This window comes from Oncorhynchus gorbuscha, linkage group LG06 (genome assembly GCF_021184085.1).
Source record: "Oncorhynchus gorbuscha isolate QuinsamMale2020 ecotype Even-year linkage group LG06, OgorEven_v1.0, whole genome shotgun sequence".
NCBI classification, from domain to species: domain Eukaryota; kingdom Metazoa; phylum Chordata; class Actinopteri; order Salmoniformes; family Salmonidae; genus Oncorhynchus; species Oncorhynchus gorbuscha.
The window spans coordinates 21,840,469-21,864,190 of NC_060178.1; the positions used below are offsets into that span (position 1 = coordinate 21,840,469).

Below are 23,722 nucleotides of genomic sequence, written 5' to 3' on the forward strand. Positions count from 1 at the left end.
CCTCCACGATTTTTCAGTTCTGCCCACAGATTTTCCATAGGATTGAGGTCAGGGCTTTGTGATGGCCACTCCAATACCTTGACTTTGTCGTCCTTAAGCCATTTTGCCACAACTTTGGAAGTATGCTTGGGGTCATTGTCCATTTGGAAGATCCATTTGCCATGAAGCTTTCACTTCTTGACTGATGTTTTGAGATTTTGCTTCAATATATCTTCATAATTAGCCCTCCTCTCGTGCACTTTGTGAAGTGCACCAGTCCCTCCTGCAGCAAAGCACCCCCACAACATGATGCTGCCACCCCCGTGCTTCACAGTTGGGATAGTGTTCTTTGGCTTGCAAGTGTACCCCTTTTTCCTCCAAACATAACGATGGCCATCATGGCCAATCAGTTATATTTTTGTTTTATCAGACCAGAGGACATTTCTCCAAAAAGTATGATCTTTGTCCCCATGTGCAGTTGCAAACCGTAGTCTGGCTTCTTTATGGCGGTTTTGGGGCAGTGGCTTCTTCCTTGCTGAGCGATCTTTCAGGTTATGACGACATAGGACTCGTTTTACTGTGGATTTAGATACCATTATACCCGTTTCCTGTGAAGGTCAAGACAGGGGCTAGGGCTACAGAGCCGAGGTCAGGTTCAGACTCAGGACCTCCCCCATGTGACTGCTGTGCTGTGCCCCCTGCATCGCCCCAGCCTCATCCTCAGGAGGGCTCAGGTTTCGCCACCACCCACTCACTACCCAGCAAACCCCTGACCTGGCCATGCCTTCAAGTACTCTCTCTGGAGACAGCAAACAGTGACCCCACTGCAGTAGTACTCAATAATGATATGGTGACCGTACTGAGAACTCTGTCCTGTCTCAGCTGCAATTACAAAAGAAACATGACACAGGAGCACTTTATCAAAAGGCTACTAGCTACACACAGCCTTCTGTCAGTGAATCTCTCACTTGACTGGAAAGGTTGGGACCTGGGTGACGAGGATAATGATTTATTTCCATTGGGCCTTTCCTTTACATCATACACTGTTATTAATGAGGGTTGACAGAAAAAACTGCTGCTCTCTGTTTGCAGGGCACGTTGGCGTCTACACAAGAGAAACAAACATGTCTTGATGTTTGTCGGCAATAAAACCCTTGCAATGAAGGCCAGAGAAAACAGATGTTCACTATAGGAGGTATAGCGGGAGAGCAGGTGTGAAAGAACATGATGACTGAATAAAATATTCCTTTGCATAAGGCATAAGACTATTGCCTTTTTCTGATTATGTAAATAATAAAAGTGATTACAAGAAGAGTTATGAGTGATTATCCAATGGGTGGGTCTAATCCTGAATGCTGATGGGTTAAAACCGAGCTTCTCGGGCATTATCACTTAATTATTCAATCACTGTAAATAAACCAACATTTCCACTATAAAATGTGTTATTTTCATATACGGCCTATATGGGTATCCTATAACTTGGGGCAAAGCACTTATCCAACTGTCCATCCCTCCTCCCCTATAACACACATCATTTGTCATCCCAGCACAACCGGGACCCGTGGAAGCCAGGAAATGTTTTCATTGGCACTGCAGGTCGAATGACTGCCACACAAAAACCTCCACAATATCCGTGACACTGTCTTAATAAGCAAGCTAATAACTGCAGTGAGTAATAAGCATGACTGCCAGACTATTATGAGAAAAATGCCATGAATGCATGAGGAAATATGAGACAAAAACATTCCTCTCGATATAAGAAATTACAATTGGATGAAGAGGATCTACACGCATACTACAAAATTAACGGTTCCCCATCTCAATATGGCATTGTTGCCTCTGGAATGGCATTTGTTCAGTGTTATAGACAGGAAATGCAATACAGTGCATTCAGGAAAAGTATTCAGACCACTTGACTTTTTCCACATTTTGTTATATTAGACTTATTCTAAAATAGATTGATTAGGGCGGAAAAAAACTATTTAATCTACACACCATATCCCATAATAACTAAGTAAAAACAGATTGTTAGACATTCAGATCCTTTACTCAGTACTTTGTTGAAGCAGCTTTGGTAGCGATTACAGCCTCGAGTCTTCTCCCATTCTTCTCTGTAGATCCTCTCAAGCTCTCTCATGTTGGATGGGAAGTGTGTGCAAAGCTGTCATCAAGGCAAAGGGTGGATATTCAAAAATCTCAAATATAAAATATATTTGGATTTGTTTAACACTTTTTTGGTTACTACATGATTCCATATGTGTTATTGGATGTCTAAAGAAAAACCCTTGAATGAGCCGGTGTTCTAACACCTTTGACTGGTAGTGTATTTCCAAAGGTTTTCCTCTCACTTCATGTAATGATATACTTCAATTTTAAAACCTCAACCTGAGAATGAAATTAACATAGCTTTAGGTTGAAATGAGTTGAGTTGTAGCAATGTGTCGAAAGGTCTGTCAATGACCCTGACAGGGCTGATTAAACATGGTGGGGGGTCAGTTTGGGGGTGGGCTTAGCTGTTTAGGGGCTGATGGGGTGCGGGTTGGCAGCGGGTTCAGTCTAGTCTCTTTTCTCATGTAGTAAATTTTATCTGGCTGCGAGGCTGTGGTGAACTTGGGGAGCAGTTGGAGGTTAGCTGAAAGGCAGACAGACCCGCTGAGAGACTGACTGACGTACAGATGGGGGGGCAGAGTGCATGATAAATCCCAGAAATAGCAGCGAACAGAGGAGGGAAGCATAAAGACACACACACACACACACGCGAAACAGGGACAGGTGCAGAATGCCCCGGAGCCGCACAAGACACCGCCACTGCCTTGGTGTTTATTTGTTTCCCTCCCCTCACTCCAAGCACTCAAAGGGTAAACGTCTATTCTGGTATAGGGTTACAGCGGAGCTGCCTTGAACCCCGGTTCCAAGCGCATGCCATTCCTAACGGCCCATCGTGCTCCCTGGCACGCATCACCCGCCCCTGACCCCCGTGGGGAGGAAGGGGCACCTCAGCGCGCCCCCCAGCTTTCACCACCCTCCCCAGCCTCTCTTCCCCTAAAACAGAATGTGACACCTGCCCCCTCTCCTCCGTCCCATTATTGCAGGCTTTATAAGGGGTTAGAGTTGATCAGGGGACGGCTGTGAACTCGCCGGGCCCAGATAGCCATTAGCCACATGCTAGGCTAAAGGAGCTCGCTCAGAGAGGGGAGATGACAGACCTCCTCTGAAAAGCACACAACCACCTGCTCCGTTTGGACTCAACGCTTTTCGCTATCGTTATCGCAAGCCATCTGTTAGCAGATGTCTACCAGCAAGACCTAGTGTGTCCTATCAAATCAAAGTTTATTGGTTGCGTACACAGATTTTTTTAAATTGAACCTTTATTTAACGTGCTTTTACACCTGCATTGTTTGCTGTTTGGGGTTTTAGGCTGGGTTTCTGTACAGCACTTTGAGATATCAGCTGATGTACGAAGGGCTATATAAATAAATTTGATTTGATTTGATTTGAACTAGGCAAGTCAGTTAAGAACAAATTCTTATTTACAATGACACTCTACCAAGAGGCAAAAGGCCTCCTGTGGGGACGGGGCTGGGATTAAAAATAAAAATGTAGGACAAAACACACATCACAACAAGAGAGACACCACAACACTACAAAAAGAGAGACCTAAGACAACAACACAACATGGCAGCAAAACATGACAGCATACAACCTGGTAGCAGCACAAAAATGGTATAAACATTGTTAGGCACAGATGACAGCACGAAGGGCAAAAAGGTAGAGACAACAATACATCATGCAAAGCAGCCACAAGTGTCAGTAAGAGTGACCATGATTGAGTCTTTGAATGTAAAGATGGAGATAAAACTATACAGTTTTGGGCCTCCCGAGTGGTGCAGCGGTCTAAGGCACTGCATCACAGTGCAAGAATCTTTACTACGGGCTGTGTCACAACCAGCCATGGCCGGGAGTTAGGCGGGTTATGTTTCGGAGGACACATTACTCCACCTTAGCCTCTCCCAAGTCAGCGATTAGCAAGATCAAAAAGGGGTTAAAAATACTAAATAAATAAACTGTCCAGTTTGAGTGTTTGTTGCAGCTCCTTCCAGTCGCTAGCTGCAGCGAAAAGAGGAGCGACCCAGGGATGTGTGTGCTTTGGGGACCTTCACCAGAATGTGACTGGCAGGACAGGTGTTGTATGTGGAGGATGAGGGGCGCAGTAGGTATCTCAGATAGGGGGGAGTGAGGCCTAAGAGGGTTTTATAAATTAGCATCAACCAGTGGGTCTTGTGCCGGGTATACAGTGATGACCAGTTCACAGAGGAGTATAGAGTGCAGTGACGTGTCCTATAAGGGGCATTGGTGGCAAATCTGATGGCCGAATAGAAAGAACATCTAGCCGCATGAGAGCACCCTTACCTGCTGATCTATAATTTACATCTTCATAATCTAGCATGGGTAGGATGGTCATCTGAATTAGGGTTAGTTTGGCAGCTGGGGTGAAAGAGGAGCGATTATAATAAAGGAAACCAAGTCTAGATTTAACTTCAACCTGCAGCTTTGAAAATGTGCTGAGACAAGGACAGTGTACCATCTAGCCATACTCCCAAGTACTTGTATGAGGTGACTACCTTATTAAGATCTAAACTCTCAGATATACTAATCACACCAGTGGGGAGAGGGGCATTTTACAGATGTTATCCCATATGTAAGAAATATCAGAACAAGCAATGTCAGACTCCAAAATATGGAAAAAGTCAAGGGGCCTTTTTACAAATGTTTAAAAAAGAAAAAACTGAAAAGGTACACATTTACACAAGTAGTCAGACCCTTTACTCAGTACGTTGTTGAAGCACCTTTGGCAGTGATTACAGCATCAAGTTTTCTTGGGTATGACGTGACAAGTATTTGGGGAGTTCCTCCCTTTCTTCTCAGCAGATCCTCTCAAGCTCTGTCAGGTTGGATGGGGAGCGTCACTGCACAGCTATTTTCAGGTCTCTCCAGAAGTGTTCAATCGGGTTCAAGTCCAGGCTCTGGCTGGGCCACTCAAGGACATTCAGACACTTGACCCAAATCCACTCCTATGTTGTAATGGCTGTGTGCTTAAGGTCATTATCCTGTTGGAAGGTGAACCTTTTCCCCAGTCTGAGGTCCTGAGTGATCTGGAGCAGGTTTTCATCAAGGATCTCTCTGTACTTCTCTCTGTTCATCTTTGCCTCGATCCTGACTAGCCTCCCAATTCCTGATGCTGAAAGATATCCCCAAAGCATGATGCTACCACCCCCATGCTTCACCGTAGGGATGGTGCCAGGTTTCCTCCAGATGTGACGCTTGGCATTCAGGATAAAGAGTTCAATCTTGGTTTCATCAGACCAGAGAATCTTGTTTCTCATGGTCTGAGAGTCTTGAGGTGCCTTTTGGCAAACTCCAAGTGGGCTGTCATGTGCCTTTTACTGAGGAGTGGCTTCTGTCTGGCCACTCTACCATAAAGGCCTGATTGGTGGAGTGCTGCAGAGATGGTTGTCCTTCTGGAAGGTTCTCCCATCTCCACAGAGGAGCTCTGTCAGAGTGACCATTGGGTTCTTGGTATTATGGGGTATTGTGTGTAGATTGCTAAGGAATTTGTTTTGATTTAATCCATTTTAGAATAATGCTGTTACGAAACAAAATGTAGAAAAGGTCAAGGGGTCTGAATACTTTCCAAAGGTACTGTGTATATGTATATATATATACAGCCTGCTGTCCTGTACCTTTGCCCCACTACTCTGGATTATTGACCCCTGCCTGCCTTGACCTGTCGTCTGCCTGCCATCCTGTACCTTAGCCCCACTACTCTGGATTATTGACCCCTGCCTGCCTTGACCTGTCGTCTGCCTGCCATCCTGTACCTTAGCCCCACTACTCTGGATTACCAACCTCTGCCTGACCTGACCCTGAGCCTGCCTGCCATCCTGTACCTTTGCCCCACTACTCTGGATTATTGAACCCTGCCTGCCTTGACCTGTCGTCTGCCTGCCCCTGTTGCTGTAATAAACACTGTTACTTCGACACAGTCTGCATTTGGGTCTTAGCTGAAATGTGATAGTATGTCTGAAACACATTGCTTATCTAAATATTTTCCCTTATCATGCCATATCACTTTTTTCTTCACCTTTATTCCAAAATGTTAATTGGACTGCAACACTTAAAAGCCAATGATGTAACATAGGTATGAAGGCCAACAAGAAATTAAGTAATGTATGTTTGACATAAATGTATGACTGATAATGAGATATGGCAAAACAGGGTAAACAACATGCCCTCGCCATAGTTATGTAATCGAATAGTGCGGTAGGTAACCTAGCGGTTAAGAGTGTTGGGCCAGTAATCAAAAGGTCGCTGGTTCGAATCAAGGCACTTAACCCTAATTACTCCTGTAAGTCGCCCTGGATAAAAGAGTCTGCTAAATTACAAAAATGTCAATGAATATTAGTATAGTACAGAAATGGCTGAGGGAGAGAGGGAAGGTGAGCGGATTATGTCAAGTATCAATCAGAACGTGAGTAGCAGCATGGAGGCGTGTGACATCCATGGTGCCATTACACGCTACTCAGCCACGTGGATGGAGGGGAGGGACAGCTAGGCAGAAACCCAGGATGGTGTGTACCAGAGTGCTGTGAGTGATGGTGGTAGTGAGAGGGTGTGTGGAACTATGTGTGTACTCTAGGATACTGCCATGTATCACTCACAACGCATAAGAACTATGTGTGTGTGTGTGTGTGTGTGTGTGTGTGTGTGTGTGTGTGTGTGTGTGTGTGTGTGTGTGTGTGTGTGTGTGTGTGTGTGTGTGTGTGTGTGTGTGTGTGTGTGTGTGTGTGTGTGTGTGTGTGTGTGTGTGTGTGTGTGTGTGTGTGCAACTGTGTGTGTGCAACTGTGTGTGTGCAACTGTATGCAACTGTGTGTGTGCAACTGTGTGTGAAGTAAATGTGTGTATACGTATGAAGGCCTTATTTGTGAGGGAAAGTGGTCAGTGCAGATACAACTGGCATATCTTCAATTTCAAGGGACATGGGTCCATGAGAGTGTATGTACATGAACGTTTGAGGGGACAGCATATAGTCAGTCATCATATAAAGCCAGGGAATAGATGGGAAAAGAGTAGGGCATACCATACATCTTTCCCTCGTCGGAGAGGATGATCTTCCTGCGTCCGCAGGGCGGGTAGATGGACAGGGCCTCATGGAAGCTCTGTTCGATGTCAGGGCTCCACACACCCTCCGCATCGTTCTCCAGAGCCTTGTCCAGAGGCTCGTTCAGCTCCTCACTGCTGCCCCCAGGGGAGGCGGCCGGCACCCACTCCGCAGACGTGGTGGGGCAGGGGGGGACCACAGGACAGGGCTGGGGTTGGAGGGATCGGGGGGGGGTAGACCCAGGAGGGGGAAGGGGTTGGGGTGGGGTGTAGATGGTGTCTTCCAGGGGCCAATGACAGAACAAGACAGGGGAGAGTGATCCTGAGAAAGCAAAATACATAACATTTAGGTCAGGTGAGGTTGAGTCAAGGAGTGCTGGCTTGAAGAATGTTAGGCCAAGAACAAAAGCATAGGAAGGCAATACCCATCGGAAACAGTGAATGACCATATGATATGCTTTAAAGGATAACAAGGATTGCTTTCAAATATTGATTATGCTGCTTAGTATTTGATACTTTGAATTGTCTTGGTATCCATAGTTATGTACTGTCTGTGACTATGTATGATAAGCTATTCCCATGCTAAAAACTTGCCAGATCTCCCTCAAACCATACGTTCAAACATCAAGAAACTTCCTGGTAAAATTAAGATGAAACAAAAACCACAACAGAATTCTGGTCATTTGACGTCAGCCCAAGGAGCTCGGACTATCTAGGAAAGCGATAGCTATGTCAGCTGAGTGTGGTCATATGAAGAGCGGCGTGCGCGCAAATGCTATGAAATCTTAGATCACATCAATGGGGAGTTGCTAATACTACTTGGATGAAGCACCTCGGACCAGAAATTAGATTATGGAGCCATGAAAACAAACAGCATGGCACCTAGAGGCCAAGGAGATGGCTGAAGAGAGGGCCAAGGGAGAGGCAGAGGAGTAACAGACTGGGAAATACATTAAACACACCGCCATTGACATTTTCAAATACTTTATCTGTGCTCGATTGAGCTTTCCTGGCTTAATGGACCAATAAAATGGTACCAAAACTGTAAACTCTGCACATCTGGCAGTCTACAGGCAAGCTGAAGCAAACGTGCAGGGTAGAGGTCGACCGATTAATCGGAAAGGCCAATTAATTAGGGCCGATTTCCAGTTTTCATAACAATCGTAAATTGGTATTTTTGGACACCGATTTGGCCGATTTAAAAATATTTTTTACATTTTATTTATTTTTATTCACCTTTTATTTAATCTTTATTTAACTAGGCAAGTCAGTTAAGAACACATTCTTATTTTCAATGACGGCCTAGGAATGGTGGGTTAACTGACTCGTTCAGGGGCACAACGACAGATTTTTACCTTGTCAGCTCGGGGGATTCAATCTAGCAACCTTACAGTTAACTAGTTCAACGCTCTAACCACCTGATTACATTGCACTCCATGAGGAGCCTGCCTGTTACGCGAATGCAGTAGAAGCCAAGGTAAGTTGCTAGCTAGCATTAAACTTATCTTATAAAAAACAATCAATCATAATCACTAGTTAACAACACATGGTTGATGATATTACTAGTTTATCTAGGGGGTCCTGCGTTGCATATAATCGATGCGGTGCATATCGTTGCTCCAATGTGCACCTAACGATAAACACCAATGCCTTTCTTAAAATCAATACACAGAAGTATATATTTTTAAACCTGCATATTTAGCTAAAAGAAATCCAGGTTAGCAGGCAATATTAACCAGGTGAAATTGTGTCACTTCTCAGTGTATATGCAACAGTTTGGGCCACCTCATTTGCCAGAATTTTACGTAATTATGACATAACATTGAAGGTTGTGCAATGTAACAGCAATATTTAGACTTATGGATGCCACCCGTTAGATAAAATACGGAACGGTTCCGTAATTCACTGAAAGAATAAACGTCTTGTTTTCGAGATGATAGTTTCCAGATTCGACCATATTAATGACCTAAGGCTCGTATTTCTGTGTGTTATTATGTTATAACTAAGTCTATGATTTGATAAAGCAGTCTGATAGAGCAGTCTGAGCGATGGTAGGCAGCAGCATGCTCGTAAGCATTCATTCAAACAGCACTTTCGTGCGTTTTGCCAGCAGCTCTTTGTTGTACTTCAAGCATTGCACTGTTTATGACTTCAAGCCTATCAACTCCTGAGATTAGGCTGGTGTAACCGATGTGAAATGGCTAGCTAGTTAGCGGGGTGCGCGCTAATAGCGTTTCAAACGTCACTCGCTCTGAGACTTGGAGTAGTTATTCCCCTTGCTCTGCATGGGTAACGATGCTTCGAGGGTGGCTGTTGTCGATGTGTTCCTAGTTCAAGCCCAGGTAGGAGCGAGGATAGGGATGGAAGCTATACTGTTACACTGGCAATACTAAAGTGCCTATAAGCACATCTAATAGTCAAAGGTTAATGAAATACAAATGGTATAGAGATAAATAGTCCTATAAGTCCTATAATAACTACAACCTAAAACTTCTTACCTGGGAATATTGAAGACTCATGTTAAAAGGAACCACCAGCTTTCATATGTTCTCATGTTCTGAGCAAGGAACTGAAACGTTAGCTTTCTTACATGGCACATATTGCACTTTTACTTTCTTCTCCAACACTTTGTTTTTGCATTATTTAAACCAAATTGAACATGTTTCATTATTTATTTGAGGCTAAATTTATTTTATTGATGTATTATATTAAGTTAAAATAAGTGTTCATTCAGTATTATTGTAATTGTCATTATTACAAATAAATAAATAAAAATTGTCCGATTTAATCGATATCGGCTTTTTTTGGTCCTCCAATAAATCGGCATCGGCGTTGAAAAATCATAATCAGTCGACCTCTAGTTCAAAGTATGTGAAAGATTTCAAATAGTATTTGAACCCAGGTTGGGGATAGACAGAGACACTTGGTCAGACACATCAAGGAGGTCATATCATATCAGGGTTATTTAGGTAATTACACTTCGAAACACTCAAGGAAATTATCAGGCTAGATGTTTGAGAACTGGTCAGGACATGGGGTCAGGGAAAAACTCTTAGATCTCCAAACGTCTCATCACAAGAAATGGATGAATCTCAATCATTGTTTGTGTTTCTCCAGAGGCAATCTGGGCTGCCAATTAAGGCTATTGACAGTGTTAGTCAGTATGAATCATGATTTGCCTGGTTGTATTCGGCCCTCCTGTTCGCCACAGTGACAATATTTAGCTTAAGGCAAATGTCCTGCAATTCTACACATTTAGCCATGTGGCTGAGATAACATTTGCTGTTTTAAGTTTACTGTTTGGATAAAACAAATGCTTAGGCAGCTCCCCCATTATTTTTCTGTGCAGAAAAAACACGAGTGAGTAACGATCTCCATCCAGCCAGTCACCCTCTCTTACTCTGAGCCCCCCGACGTACCAATGGGCTTTCCATAAATGAGTTGGCCAGTTAACCATACACGTACACACACACACACAAAACGAACACACACACATGACCAAGATAACTAAAGTACACAAACCAAACAAACACATGAGACAATGTATCTATTCAGAGGCCATGGGGCAAACTGACCACACACAGATCAACATCCATACACAAACAACAGGTAGTGACTAGAGGTTGACCGATTAATCGGAATGGCCCATTAATTAGGGCCGATTTCAAATCGGAAATCGGTATTTTTGGGCGCCGATTTGCAGATTAAAATATATATATATATATTTTGTACATCTTTATTTCACTAGACAAGTGAGTTAAGAACACATTCTTATTTTCAATAACGGCCTAGGAACCGTGGGATAACTGCCTTGTTCAGGGGCAGAACGACAGATTTTCACCTTGTCAGCTCGGGTGATCCAATCTTGCAACCTTACAGTTAACTAGTCCAACGCAATAACGACCTGCCTCTCTCTCGTTGCATTCCACAAGGAGACTGTTACGCGAATGCAGTAAGCCAAGGTAAGTTGCTAGCTAGCATTAAATTGATCTTATAAAAACAATCAATCATAATCACCAGTTAACTACACGTTTGATGATATTGCTAGATATTATCTAGCGTGTCCTGCGTTGCATATAATCTGACTGAGCATACAAGCATACAAGTATCTGACTGAGCGGTGGTAGGTAGAAGCAGGCGAGTAAACAGTCTTTCAGACAGCACTTTCGTGCGTTTTGCCAGCAGCTCTTCGTTGTGCGTCAAGCATTGCGCTGTTTATGACTTCAAGCCTATCAACTCCCGAGATGAGGCTCATGTAACCTAAGTGAAATGGCTAGCTAGTTAGCGCACGCTAATTGTCGTTTTGTTGCTGGTTCGAGCCCAGGGAGGAGCGAGGAGAGGGACGGAAGCTATACTGTTATACTGGCAATACTAAAGTGCCTATAAGAACATCCAATAGTCAATGGTTAATGAAATACAAATGGTATAGAGGGAAATAGTCCTATAATTCCTACAACTACAACCTAAAACTTCTTACCTGGGAATATTGAAGACTCATTTTAAAAGGAACCACCAGCTTTCATATGTTCTCATGTTCTGAGCAAGGAACTCAAACGTTTGCTTTCTTACATGGCACATATTGCACTTTTACTTTCTTCTCCAACACTGTTTTTGCATTATTTAAACCAAATTGAACATGTTTCATTATTTAGTTGAGGCTAAATTGATTTTATTGATGTATTATATGAAGTTAAAATAAGTGTTCATTCAGTATTGTTGTAATTGTCATTACAAATTTAATCGGTATCGGCTTTTATGGTCCTCCAGTAACCGGTATCGGTATCAACGCTGAAAAATCATAATCGGTCGACCTCTAGTAATGACCCTCACACTCCCTCCATTTTTTTTATTTATTGAACCTTTATTTAACTAGGCAAGTCAGTTAAGAACAAATTCTTATTTACAATGACAGTCTAGGCCCTATTGTCTGTCTCTCTCTCTATTTTCTATCTCACTGTTTCTCTCTCTGTCTCTCACTCCCTATTGTCTGTCTCTCTCTCTATTTTCTATCTCACTGTTTCTCTCTCTGTCTCTCACTCCCTATTGTCTGTCTCTCTCTGTTTCTCCCTCCCTCCCTCCCTCCCTCTCTCTCTCAATTTTTGCTCTTTGTTTTTCTCTCTCTGTTTCTCTTTCCCTGTCCCCCCTCCCTCGTTCTCTGGACTCTCCATACTGAACTATAGTTTAGTTACCCAGGAATGTACAGGCTACATGGACACTATATTAACCTAATTGAAAAACCTGAATGATGGGGATAACACTACAGAGGGGTATACTACAAAGCAGGATCAATGAGTTAGCCAGCTAACTTTGATATACAACCAGAAATAACTTCAAATGTTATGGTTCATTAAGAAAGCTAAACTTAAATATGTGTTTATCATTGTTGAGTAAACTGGATCATTCCCATTTCAAACTTATCTTTCTAAAAAATAAAAAGTTATGTCAGAATATTTAGGCAAGTTAGCCGGCTAACTAATTGATCCTGCGTTGTAGTAGCCCTCTGGTAGAATTCAGACTATGTCTCATTACTATTGACTGACCCTAAAGAAGCACTGAACTAAAGCTCTGTCAACCACACCATAGTGAGTGTGACTGTGTTTTCTCCAATCAGTTTGTTTAGGGTGGGCTTTCTGGAATAGTTATGAAACTTGTTGTAATGGAATATCTGTCTCGGCCAAACCCCTGCTAAGGCCTTGTCATAATAACACCAAGCAAAACAACTGAGTAGGGCAAACTTACACTGTAGAGCCCCTTTCGTCGCTCTGGTGGTGAACCTTAGTAACTTTTTAAATAAGGGGTCTATGGTGAAATGTTTTTTGTGGTCATTGTACCTTTTGCTGTGCTTCAAGAGAGTATGTTTCAAAACCTTTCTCACAAAGTAATCTGGAGTAAAGGACAACTGTAATTAGAATGTAATAGTCCCATACTGATAAAGAAAGAAAATGTTTAGTGCAGTGAGATCTGTGGGGCATAAGCCATTAGAGTGCTGGTTAGGTTCCTAAGTCAAAGTGTCCAGCAGGGTTAATTGACCTAAGCCCCTTAAACCAGGCGGCCCCCTCCACGGCGCCCTTATCCCCTAACTCGGCCCCTCTCCCCTGGGCCTGCTCAGCGGGATAATCCCCCAGCTGGTGCTGCGCTCAGGGGCCCCTCCCAGACACAGACACACACATACAGACGAACACACACACACACTTTCATTATGAAAACTGAAATACACATAGGCCCACTTATTTAAACTATTGTGTGTTGCCCACTCAGTGTGCTGTAGGTTGGGAAGGTCTATGGGTTGCAGGGGGCACCAACTGAGGCCCACGCCAGAGAGGGTTGGCAGGTGGAGGGGTGTATGGGGGCAGCAGAGAGGGGGAGGGGCTCCGCTGGACACAATCTCCTCTAATCGGGACCGGAATGTAAAGCTTGAAAACATACGTATCCCAAATGAAAACATACTCTCATATGATGATCAGGAATCAGGCTGGACGGGGAGGGGAAAAGCTTCGGGAGAGAAAGGAACGTATTTGTATGGCATGTTTTCTGCTGAGAGCACATGGTCTCTGACAGGGTGTCCCAGTGTGCTGCCCTGTAAGAAGCAGATCAACTTTGCTCTCTGAACCCCCCCCCCCCACCCTCCCCCCACACACACGTACAGACTCATGTGCGCACAAACACACACAAACACACCAGAGGGAAAATAATTCTAGATCACCTGAACTCCACACACAGAGACGCGTACAAAGCTCTCCCTTGCCCTCCATTTGGTAAATCCGACCACAACTCCATCCTCTTGATTCCTGCTTACAAGCAAAAAAATTAAAGCAGGAAGCACCAGTGACTTGGTCTATAAAAAAGTGGTCAGATGAAGCAGATGCTAAACTACAGGACTGTTTTGCTATCACAGACTGGAACATGTTCCAGGATTCTTCTGATGGCATTGAGGAATACACCACATCAGTCACTGGCTTTATCAATAAGTGCATCGAGGACGTCGTCCCCACAGTAACTTTACGTACATACCCCAACCAGAAGCCATGGATTACAGGCAACATTCACACTGAGCTAAAGGGTAGAGCTGCCGCTTTCAAGGTGTGGGACTCTAACCCGGAAGCTTACAAGAAATCCTGCTCTGCCCTGTGACAAACCATCAAACAGGCAACGCGTCAATACAGGGCTAAGATTGAATCACACTACACCGGCTCCGACACTTGTCTTATGTGGCAGGGCAAACTATTACAGACTACAAAGGGAAGCACAGCCGCGAGCTTCCCACCTGGACAAAAGTAACACCTATGTGAGAATGCTATTCATTGACACCATAGTGCCCTCAAAGCTCATCACTAAGCTAAGGATCCTGGGACTAAACACTTCCCTCTGCAACTGGATCCTGGACTTCCTGACGGGCCGCCCTCAGGTGGTGAGGGAAGGTAGCAACACATCTGCCACGCTGATCCTCAACACTGGAGCTCCCCAGGGGTGCATGCTCAGTCCCCTCATGTATTCCCTGTTCACCCACGACTGCATGGCCAGGCACAACTCCAACACCATTAAGTTTGCAGACGACACAACAGTGGTAGGCCTGATCACCAACAACGACGAGACAGCCTATAGGGAGGAGGTCAGAGACCTGGCCGGGTGGTGCCAGAATAACAACCTTCCCTCAACATAACCAAGACTAAGGAGATGATTGTGAACTACAGAAAAAATAGGACAGAGCACGCCCCCATTCTCATCGACGGGGCTGTAGTGGAGCAGGTTCCTTGGTGTCCACATAAACTACAAACTAGAATGGTTCTAACACACCAAGACAGTCATAAAGAGGGCACAACAATGTCTATTCCCCCTCAGGAAACTAAAAAGATTTGGCATGGGTCCTGAGATTCTCAAAAGGTTCTACAGCTGCAACATCGAGAGCATCCTGACTGGTTGCATCACTGCCTGGTACGGCAATTGCTCGGCCTTCGACTGCAAGGCACTACAGAGGGTAGTGCGTACGGCCCAGTACATCACTGGGGCTAAGCTGCCTGCCATCCAGGACCTCTAAACCAGGCTGTGTCAGAGGAAGGCCCTATAAATTGTCAAAGACCCCCAGCCACCCCAGTCATAGACTGTTCTCTCTACTACTGCATGGCAAGCGCTACCGGAGTGCCAAGTCTAGGACAAAAAGGCTTCTCAACAGTTTTTACCCCCAAGCCATAAGACTCCTGAACAGGTAGTCAAATGGCTACCCAGACTATCTGCATTGTGTGCCCCCTCAACCCCTCTTTTTACACTGCTGCTACTCTCTGTTCATCATATATGCATAGTCACTTTAACCATATCTACATGTACATACTACCTCAATCAGCCTGACTAACCGGTGTCTGTATGTAGCTACGCTACTGTACATAGCTTGTATTTTTACTGTTGTTTTTATTTCTTTACTTACCTATTGTTCACCTAATACCTTTTTTGCACTATTGGTTAGAGCCTATAAGTAAGCATTCCACTGTAAGGTCTACTACACCTGTTGTATTCGGCGCACGTGACAAATAAACGTTGATTTGATCAGAATCAAAGACATTGCCCAGCCTTATTTACGTAAACACCTCAACCCTCCATGTATCTCCACGAACCCAACACCCAACCCATAATGAAAATCCTACACTATGTTCCAGTCATACTGTACCTCATAATAATCACATAGGGTACAGGGTCAAAGGTCAAGAGGGAGACTGGTCTGCATGTGATTAGTCCAAGATAATCCCTAAAGAGAGATGTTCACTTCTGGCTAATATGAATTTACACTACTACAGCCCGATGACCTGTTGGACATACAGTATGTACAGCCTAGAGAGGAGGATGGTTGGTAGAGTTGGTGGGGCTTGGAGGCCAGGGGATTTGTTTGTCCTGTAGGACTCATATCTAGGACATTATTCTGCTCTCTCGTGCGAGTGGAGGAGGAATGCTCGCTATGTGGGATGAGCACACTGAACAGTCTCCTCAGCACAGGGCCAGTCTCAGGGCAGACACACAGAAAATGAGTTTTGATAAATTGATTACAATGTCGCAGTCACAGACACAAGGCACACAAAGCAAGTTAGCAATACCTTTCACTCCTAACCTAGTCATTAATAGGCTACTGTAAGGTAAAAACTGTAAGGTAAAAACAGACAAGGACAGAGTGAACCCAGAGACCCCAAGACAGAAAAACAAAGAAGTGGGGAAGGGTAAAGAAAATCAACATCACACTAAAGGGTGTGTGCTTTATCCATGCCCCCTACCTGTCCATGCTCCCTACCTGTCCATGCCCCCTACCTGTCCATGCCCCCTACCTGTCCATGCCCCCTACCTGTCCATGCTCCCTACCTGTCCATGCCCCCTACCTGTCCATGCCCCTACCTGTCCATGCCCCCTACCTGTCCATGCTCCCTACCTGTCCATGCCCCCTACCTGTCCATGCTCCCTACCTGTCCATGCCCCCTACCTGTCCATGCCCCTACCTGTCCAGGCCCCCTACCTGTCCATGCCCCCTACCTGTCCATGCCCCCTACCTGTCCATGCTCCCTACCTGTCCATGCCCCCTACCTGTCCATGCCCCCTACCTGTCCATGCCACCTACCTGTCCATGCTCCCTACCTGTCCATGCCCCCTACCTGTCCATGCCCCCTACCTGTCCATGTTCCCTACCTGTCCATGCTCCCTACCTCTTCCTGCCCCCTACCTGTCCATGCCCCCTACCTGTCCATTCCCCCTACCTGTCCATGCCCCCTACCTGTCCATGCCCCCAACCTGTCCATGCCCCCAACCTGTCCATGCCCCCTACCTGTCCATGCTCCCTACCTGTCCATGCTCCTTACCTGTCCATGCCCCCTACCTCTTCCTGCCCCCTACCTGTCCATGCTCCCTACCTCTTCCTGCCCCCTACCTGTCCATGCCCCCTACCTGTCCATGCCCCCTACCGCTTCCTGCCCCCTACCTGTCCATGCCCCCTACCTGTCCATGCCCCCTACCTGTCCATGCCCCCTACCTCTTCCTGCCCCCTACCTGTCCATGCCCCCTACCTCTTCCTGTCCCCTACCTGTCCATGCCCCCTACCTGTCCATGCCCCCTACCTCTTCCTGCCCCCGACCTGTCCATGCCCCCTACCTCTTCCTGCCCCTACCTGTCCATGCCCCCTACCTCTTCCTGCCCCCTACCTGTCCATGCCCCCTACCTGCCCATGCCCCCTACCTCTTCCTGCCCCCTACCTGTCCATGCCCCCTACCTCTTCCTGCCCCCTACCTCTTCCTGCCCCCTACCTGTCCATGCCCCCTACCTCTTCTTGCCCCCTACCTGTCCATGCCCCCTACCACTTCCTGCCCCCTACCTGTCCATGCCCCCTACCTCTTCCTGCCCCCTACCTGTCCATGCACCCTACCTCTTCCTGCCCCCTACCTGTCCATGCCCCCTACCTGTCCATGCCCCCTACCTCTTCCTGCCCCCTACCTCTTCCTGACCTTTACCTGTACATGCCCCCTACCTCTTCCTGCCCCCTACCTGTCCATGCCCCCTACCTCTTCCTGCCCCTACCTGTCCATGCCCCCTACCTCTTCCTGCCCCCTACCTGTCCATGCACCCTACCTCTTCCTGCCCCCTACCTGTCCATGCCCCCTACCTGTCCATGCCCCCTACCTCTTCCTGCCCCCTACCTCTTCCTGACCTTTACCTGTACATGCCCCCTACCTCTTCCTGCCCCCTACCTGTCCATGCCCCCTACCTCTTCCTGCCCCCTACCTGTCCATGCCCCCTACCTCTACCTGCCACCTACCTGTCCATGCCCCCTACCTCTTCCTGCCCCCTACCTCTTCCTGCCCCCTACCTCTTCCTGCCCCCAACCTGTCCATGCCCCCTACCTCTTCCTGCCACCTACCTGTCCATGCCCCCTACCTCTTCTTGCCCCTTACCTGTCCATGTCCCCTACCTCTTCCTGCCCCCTACCTCTTCCTGCCCCCTACCTCTTCCTGCCACCTACCTCTTCCTGCCCCCTACCTCTCCCTTCCCCCAACCTGTCCATGCCCCCTACCTCTTCCTGCCACCTACCTGTCCATGTCCCCTACCTCTTCCTGCCCCCTACCTCTTCTTGCCCCCTACCTCTTCTTGCCCCCTACCTGTCCATGCCCCTACCTCTTCTTGCCCCCTACCTCTTCTTGCCCCCTACCTCTTCCTGCCCCCTACCTCTTCCTGCACCCTACCTCTTCTTGCCCCTACCTGTCCATGCCCCCTACCTCTACCTGCCACCTACCTGTCCATGCCCCCTACCTCTTCCTGCCCCCTACCTCTTCCTGCCCCCTACCTCTTCCTGCCCCCTACCTCTTCCTGTCCCCAACCTGTCCATGCCCCCTACCTCTTCCTGCCACCTACCTATCCATGCCCCCTACCTCTTCTTGCCCCCTACCTGTCCATGCCCCTACCTCTTCTTGCCCCCTACCTCTTCTTGCCCCCTACCTCTTCCTGCCCCCTACCTCTTCCTGCCCCCTACCTCTTCCTGCCCCCTACCTGTCCATGCCCCCTACCTCTTCCTGCCATCTACCTGTCCATGCCCCCTACCTCTTCTTGCCCCTACCTGTCCATGCCCCCTACCTCTTCGTGCCCCCTACCTCTTCTTGCCCCCTACCTGTCCATGCCCCCTACCTGTCCATGCCCCCTACCTCTTCCTGCCCCCTACCTGTCCATGCCCCCTACCTGTCCATGCCCCCTACCTCTTCCTGCCCCCTACCTGTCCATGCCCCCTACCTGTCCAAGCCCCCTACCTCTTCCTGCCCCCTACCTGTCCATGCCCCCTACCTCTTCCTGCCCCCTACCTGTCCATGCCCCCTACCTCTTCCTGCCCCCTACCTGTCCATGCCCCCTACCTCTTCCTGCCCCCTACCTCTTCCTGCCCCCTACCTCTCCCTTCCCCAAACCTGTCCATGCCCCCTACCTGTCCATGCCCCCTACCTCTTCTTGCCCCTTACCTGTCCATGTCCCCTACCTCTTCCTGCCCCCTACCTCTTCTTGCCCCCTACCTCTTCTTGCCCCCTACCTGTCCATGCCCCTACCTCTTCTTGCCCCCTACCTCTTCTTGCCCCCTACCTCTTCCTGCCCCCTACCTCTTCCTGCACCCTACCTCTTCTTGCCCCTACCTGTCCATGCCCCCTACCTCTTCGTGCCCCCTACCTCTTCTTGCCCCCTACCTCTTCTTGCCCCCTACCTGTCCATGCCCCCTACCTCTTCCTGCCCCTACATGTCCATGTCCCTACCTCTTCTTGCCCCCTACCTCTTCTTGCCCCCTACCTCTTCTTGCCCCCTACCTCTTCTTGCCCCTACCTGTCCATGCCCCCTACCTCTTCTGGCCCCCTACCTCTTCTTGCCCCCTACCTCTTCTTGCCCCCTACCTCTTCTTGCCCCTACCTGTCCATGCCCCCTACCTCTTCCTGACCCCTACCTCTTCCTGCCCCCTACCTCTTCCTGCCCCCTACCTCTTCCTGCCCCCTACCTGTACATGCCCCCTACCTCTTCCTACCCCTGCCTGTCCATGCCCCCTACCTCTTCTTGCCCCTACCTGTCCATTCCCCTACCTGTCCATGCTCCCTACCTCTTCTTGCCCCTACCTGTCCATGCCCCCTACCTCTTCCTGGCCCCTACCTCTTCCTGCCCCCTAACTCTTCCTGCCCCTACCTGTCCATGCTCCCTACCTCTTCTTGCCCCTACCTGTCCATGTCCCCTACCTCTTCTTGCCCCTACCTGTCCATGCCCCCTGCCTCTTCCTGGCCCCTACCTCTTCCTGCCCCCTACCTCTTCCTGCCCCTACCTCTTCCTGCCCCCTACCTCTTCTTGCCCCCTACCTCTTCCTGCCCCCTACCTCTTCCTGCCCCCTACCTCTTCTTGCCCCTACCTGTCCATGCCCCCTACCTCTTCGTGCCCCCTACCTCTTCTTGCCCCCTACCTCTTCTTGCCCCCTACCTGTCCATGCCCCCTACCTCTTCCTGCCCCTACATGTCCATGTCCCTACCTCTTCTTGCCCCCTACCTCTTCTTGCCCCCTACCTCTTCTTGCCCCCTACCTCTTCTTGCCCCCTACCTCTTCTTGCCCCCTACCTCTTCTTGCCCCTACCTCTTCTTGCCCCTACCTGTCCATGCTCCCTACCTCTTCTTGCCCCAACCTGTCCATGCTCCCTACCTCTTCTTGCCCCTACCTGTCCATGTCCCCTACCTCTTCTTGCCCCTACCTGTCCATGCTCCCTACCTCTTCTTGCCCCTACCTGTCCATGCTCCCTACCTCTTCTTGCCCCTACCTGTCCATGTCCCCTACCTCTTCTTGCCCCTACCTGTACATGCCCCCTACCTCTTCCTACCCCCTACCTGTCCATGACCCCTACCTCTTCCTGCCACCTACCTGTCCATGCCCCCTACCTCTTCCTGCCCCCTACCTCTTCCTGCCCCCAAACTGTCCATGCCCCTACCTCTTCCTGCCACCTACTTGTCCATGCTCCCTACCTCTTCTTGCCCCCTACCTCTTCTTGCACCCTACCTGTCCATGCCCCCTACCTCTTCTTGCCCCTACCTCTTCTTGCCCCCTACCTGTCCATGCCCCCTACCTCTTCTTGCCCCTACCTGTCCATGCTCCCTACCTCTTCTTGCCCCTACCTGACCATGCCCCCTACCTATTCTTGCCCCCTACCTCTTCTTGCCCCCTACCTGTCCATGCCCCCTACCTGTCCATGCCCCCTACCTCTTCCTGCCCCCTACCTGTCCATGCCCCCTACCTGTCCAAGCCCCCTACCTCTTCCTGCCCCCTACCTGTCCATGCCCCCTACCTCTTCCTGCCCCCTACCTGTCCATGCCCCCTACCTCTTCCTGCCCCCTACCTGTCCATGCCCCCTACCTCTTCCTGCCCCCTACCTCTTCCTGCCCCCTACCTCTCCCTTCCCCAAACCTGTCCATGCCCCCTACCTGTCCATGCCCCCTACCTCTTCTTGCCCCTTACCTGTCCATGTCCCCTACCTCTTCCTGCCCCCTACCTCTTCTTGCCCCCTACCTCTTCTTGCCCCCTACCTGTCCATGCCCCTACCTCTTCTTGCCCCCTACCTCTTCTTGCCCCCTACCTCTTCCTGCCCCCTACCTCTTCCTGCACCCTACCTACCTGTCCATGCCCCCTACCTCTTCGTGCCCCCTACCTCTTCTTGCCCCCTACCTCTTCTTGCCCCCTACCTGTCCATGCCCCCTACCTCTTCCTGCCCCTACATGTCCATGTCCCTACCTCTTCTTGCCCCCTACCTCTTCTTGCCCCCTACCTCTTCTTGCCCCCTACCTCTTCTTGCCCCCTACCTATTCTTGCCCCCTACCTCTCTTGCCCCCTACCTCTTCTTGCCCCACCTCTTCTTGCCCCCTACCTCTTCTTGCCCCCTACCTCTTCTTGCCCCCTACCTCTTCTTGCCCCTACCTGTCCATGCCCCCTACCTCTTCCTGACCCCTACCTCTTCCTGCCCCTACCTCTTCCTGCCCCCTACCTCTTCCTGCCCCCTACCTGTACATGCCCCCTACCTCTTCCTACCCCTGCCTGTCCATGCCCCCTACCTCTTCTTGCCCCTACCTGTCCATTCCCCTACCTGTCCATGCTCCCTACCTCTTCTTGCCCCTACCTGTCCATGCCCCTACCTCTTCCTGACCCCTACCTCTTCCTGCCCCCTAACTCTTCCTGCCCCCTACCTGTCCATGCTCCCTACCTCTTCTTGCCCCTACCTGTCCATGTCCCCTACCTCTTCTTGCCCCTACCTGTCCATGCCCCCTGCCTCTTCCTGGCCCCTACCTCTTCCTGCCCCCTACCTCTTCCTGCCCCTACCTCTTCCTGCCCCCTACCTCTTCTTGCCCCCTACCTCTTCCTGCCCCCTACCTCTTCCTGCCCCTACCTCTTCTTGCCCCTACCTGTCCATGCCCCCTACCTCTTGTGCCCCCTACCTCTTCTTGCCCCCTACCTCTTCTTGCCCCCTACCTGTCCATGCCCCCTACCTCTTCCTGCCCCTACATGTCCATGTCCCTACCTCTTCTTGCCCCCTACCTCTTCTTGCCCCCTACCTCTTCTTGCCCCCTACCTCTTCTTGCCCCCTACCTCTTCTTGCCCCCTACCTCTTCTTGCCCCCTACCTCTTCTTGCCCCCTACCTCTTCTTGCCCCCTACCTCTTCTTGCCCCTACCTGTCCATGCCCCTACCTCTTCCTGACCCCTACCTCTTCCTGCCCCCTACCTCTTCCTGCCCCCTTCCTCTTCCTGCCCCCTACCTGTACATGCCCCCTACCTCTTCCTACCCCTGCCTGTCCATGCCCCCTACCTCTTCTTGCCCCTACCTGTCCATTCCCCTACCTGTCCATGCTCCCTACCTCTTCTTGCCCCTACCTGTCCATGCCCCCTACCTCTTCCTGGCCCCTACCTCTTCCTGCCCCCTAACTCTTCCTGCCCCCTACCTGTCCATGCTCCCTACCTCTTCTTGCCCCTACCTGTCCATGTCCCCTACCTCTTCTTGCCCCTACCTGTCCATGCCCCCTGCCTCTTCCTGGCCCCTACCTCTTCCTGCCCCCTACCTCTTCCTGCCCCTACCTCTTCCTGCCCCCTACCTGTACATGCCCCTACCTCTTCCTGCCCCCTACCTCTTCCTGCCCCCAACCTGTCCATGCCCCCTACCTCTTCCTGCCACCTACTTGTCCATGCTCCCTACCTCTTCCTGCCCCCTACCTGTCCATGTCCCCTACCTCTTCCTGCCCCTACCTCTTCTTGCCCCCTACCTCTTCTTGCCCCCTACCTGTCCATGCCCCCTACCTCTTCTTGCCCCCTACCTCTTCTTGCCCCCCTACCTCTTCTTACCTCCTACCTCTTCTTGTCCCCTACCTCTTCCTGCCCCCTACCTCTTCCTGCCCCCTACCTGTCTATGCCCCCTACCTGTCTATGCCCCCTACCTCTTCTTGCCCCCTACCTCTTCTTGCCCCCTACCTCTTCTTGCCCCCCTACCTCTTCTTGCCCACTACCTCTTCTTGCCCCCTACCTCTTCTTGCCCCCTACCTCTTCTTGTCCCCTACCTCTTCCTGCCCCCTACCTCTTCCTGCCCCCTACCTCTTCCTGCCCCCTACCTCTTCTTGCCCCTACCTGTCCATGCCCCCTACCTCTTCTTGCCCCCTACCTCTTCTTGCCCCTACCTCTTCTTGCCCCTACCTCTTCTTGCCACCTACCTCTTCTTGCCCCTACCTGTCCATGATCCCTACCTCTTCTTGCCCCTACCTGTCCATGCCCCCTACCTCTTCTTGCCCCTACCTGTCCATGCTCCCTACCTGTCCATGTCCCCTACCTCTTCTTGCCCCCTACCTCTTCTTGCCCCTACCTGTCCATGCCCCCTACCTCTTCTGGCCCCTACCTGTCCATGCCCCCTACTTCTTCTTGCCCCTACCTGTCCATGCCCCCTACCTCTTCTTGCCCCCTACCTCTTCTTGCCCCTACCTGTCCATGTCCCCTACCTCTTCTTGCCCCCTACCTCTTCTTGCCCCTACCTGTCCATGCCCCCTACCTCTTCCTGCCCCCTACCTCTTCTTGCCCCTACCTGTCCATGC

General features: G+C 49.4%; 2 protein-coding genes across 3 annotated transcripts in view; one reads left to right on the forward strand and one right to left on the reverse strand.

The window, feature by feature from the left end:
* Window positions 1–7,567, reverse strand: part of LOC124037351 (transcriptional enhancer factor TEF-3-like) — a 31,784-nt gene extending 24,217 nt beyond the window's left edge. The window contains exons 1-2 of the mRNA XM_046352056.1: window positions 7,564–7,567; window positions 7,119–7,460 (exon numbers count right to left, since the gene is read on the reverse strand). Of these exons, the coding sequence (XP_046208012.1) occupies window positions 7,119–7,460; window positions 7,564–7,567 (346 nt within the window). The remainder of the gene's footprint in view (window positions 1–7,118; window positions 7,461–7,563) is intronic.
* Window positions 1–23,722, forward strand: part of LOC124037684 (phospholipid phosphatase 2-like) — a 126,174-nt gene that overhangs the window by 34,949 nt on the left and 67,503 nt on the right. The window lies entirely within an intron of this gene.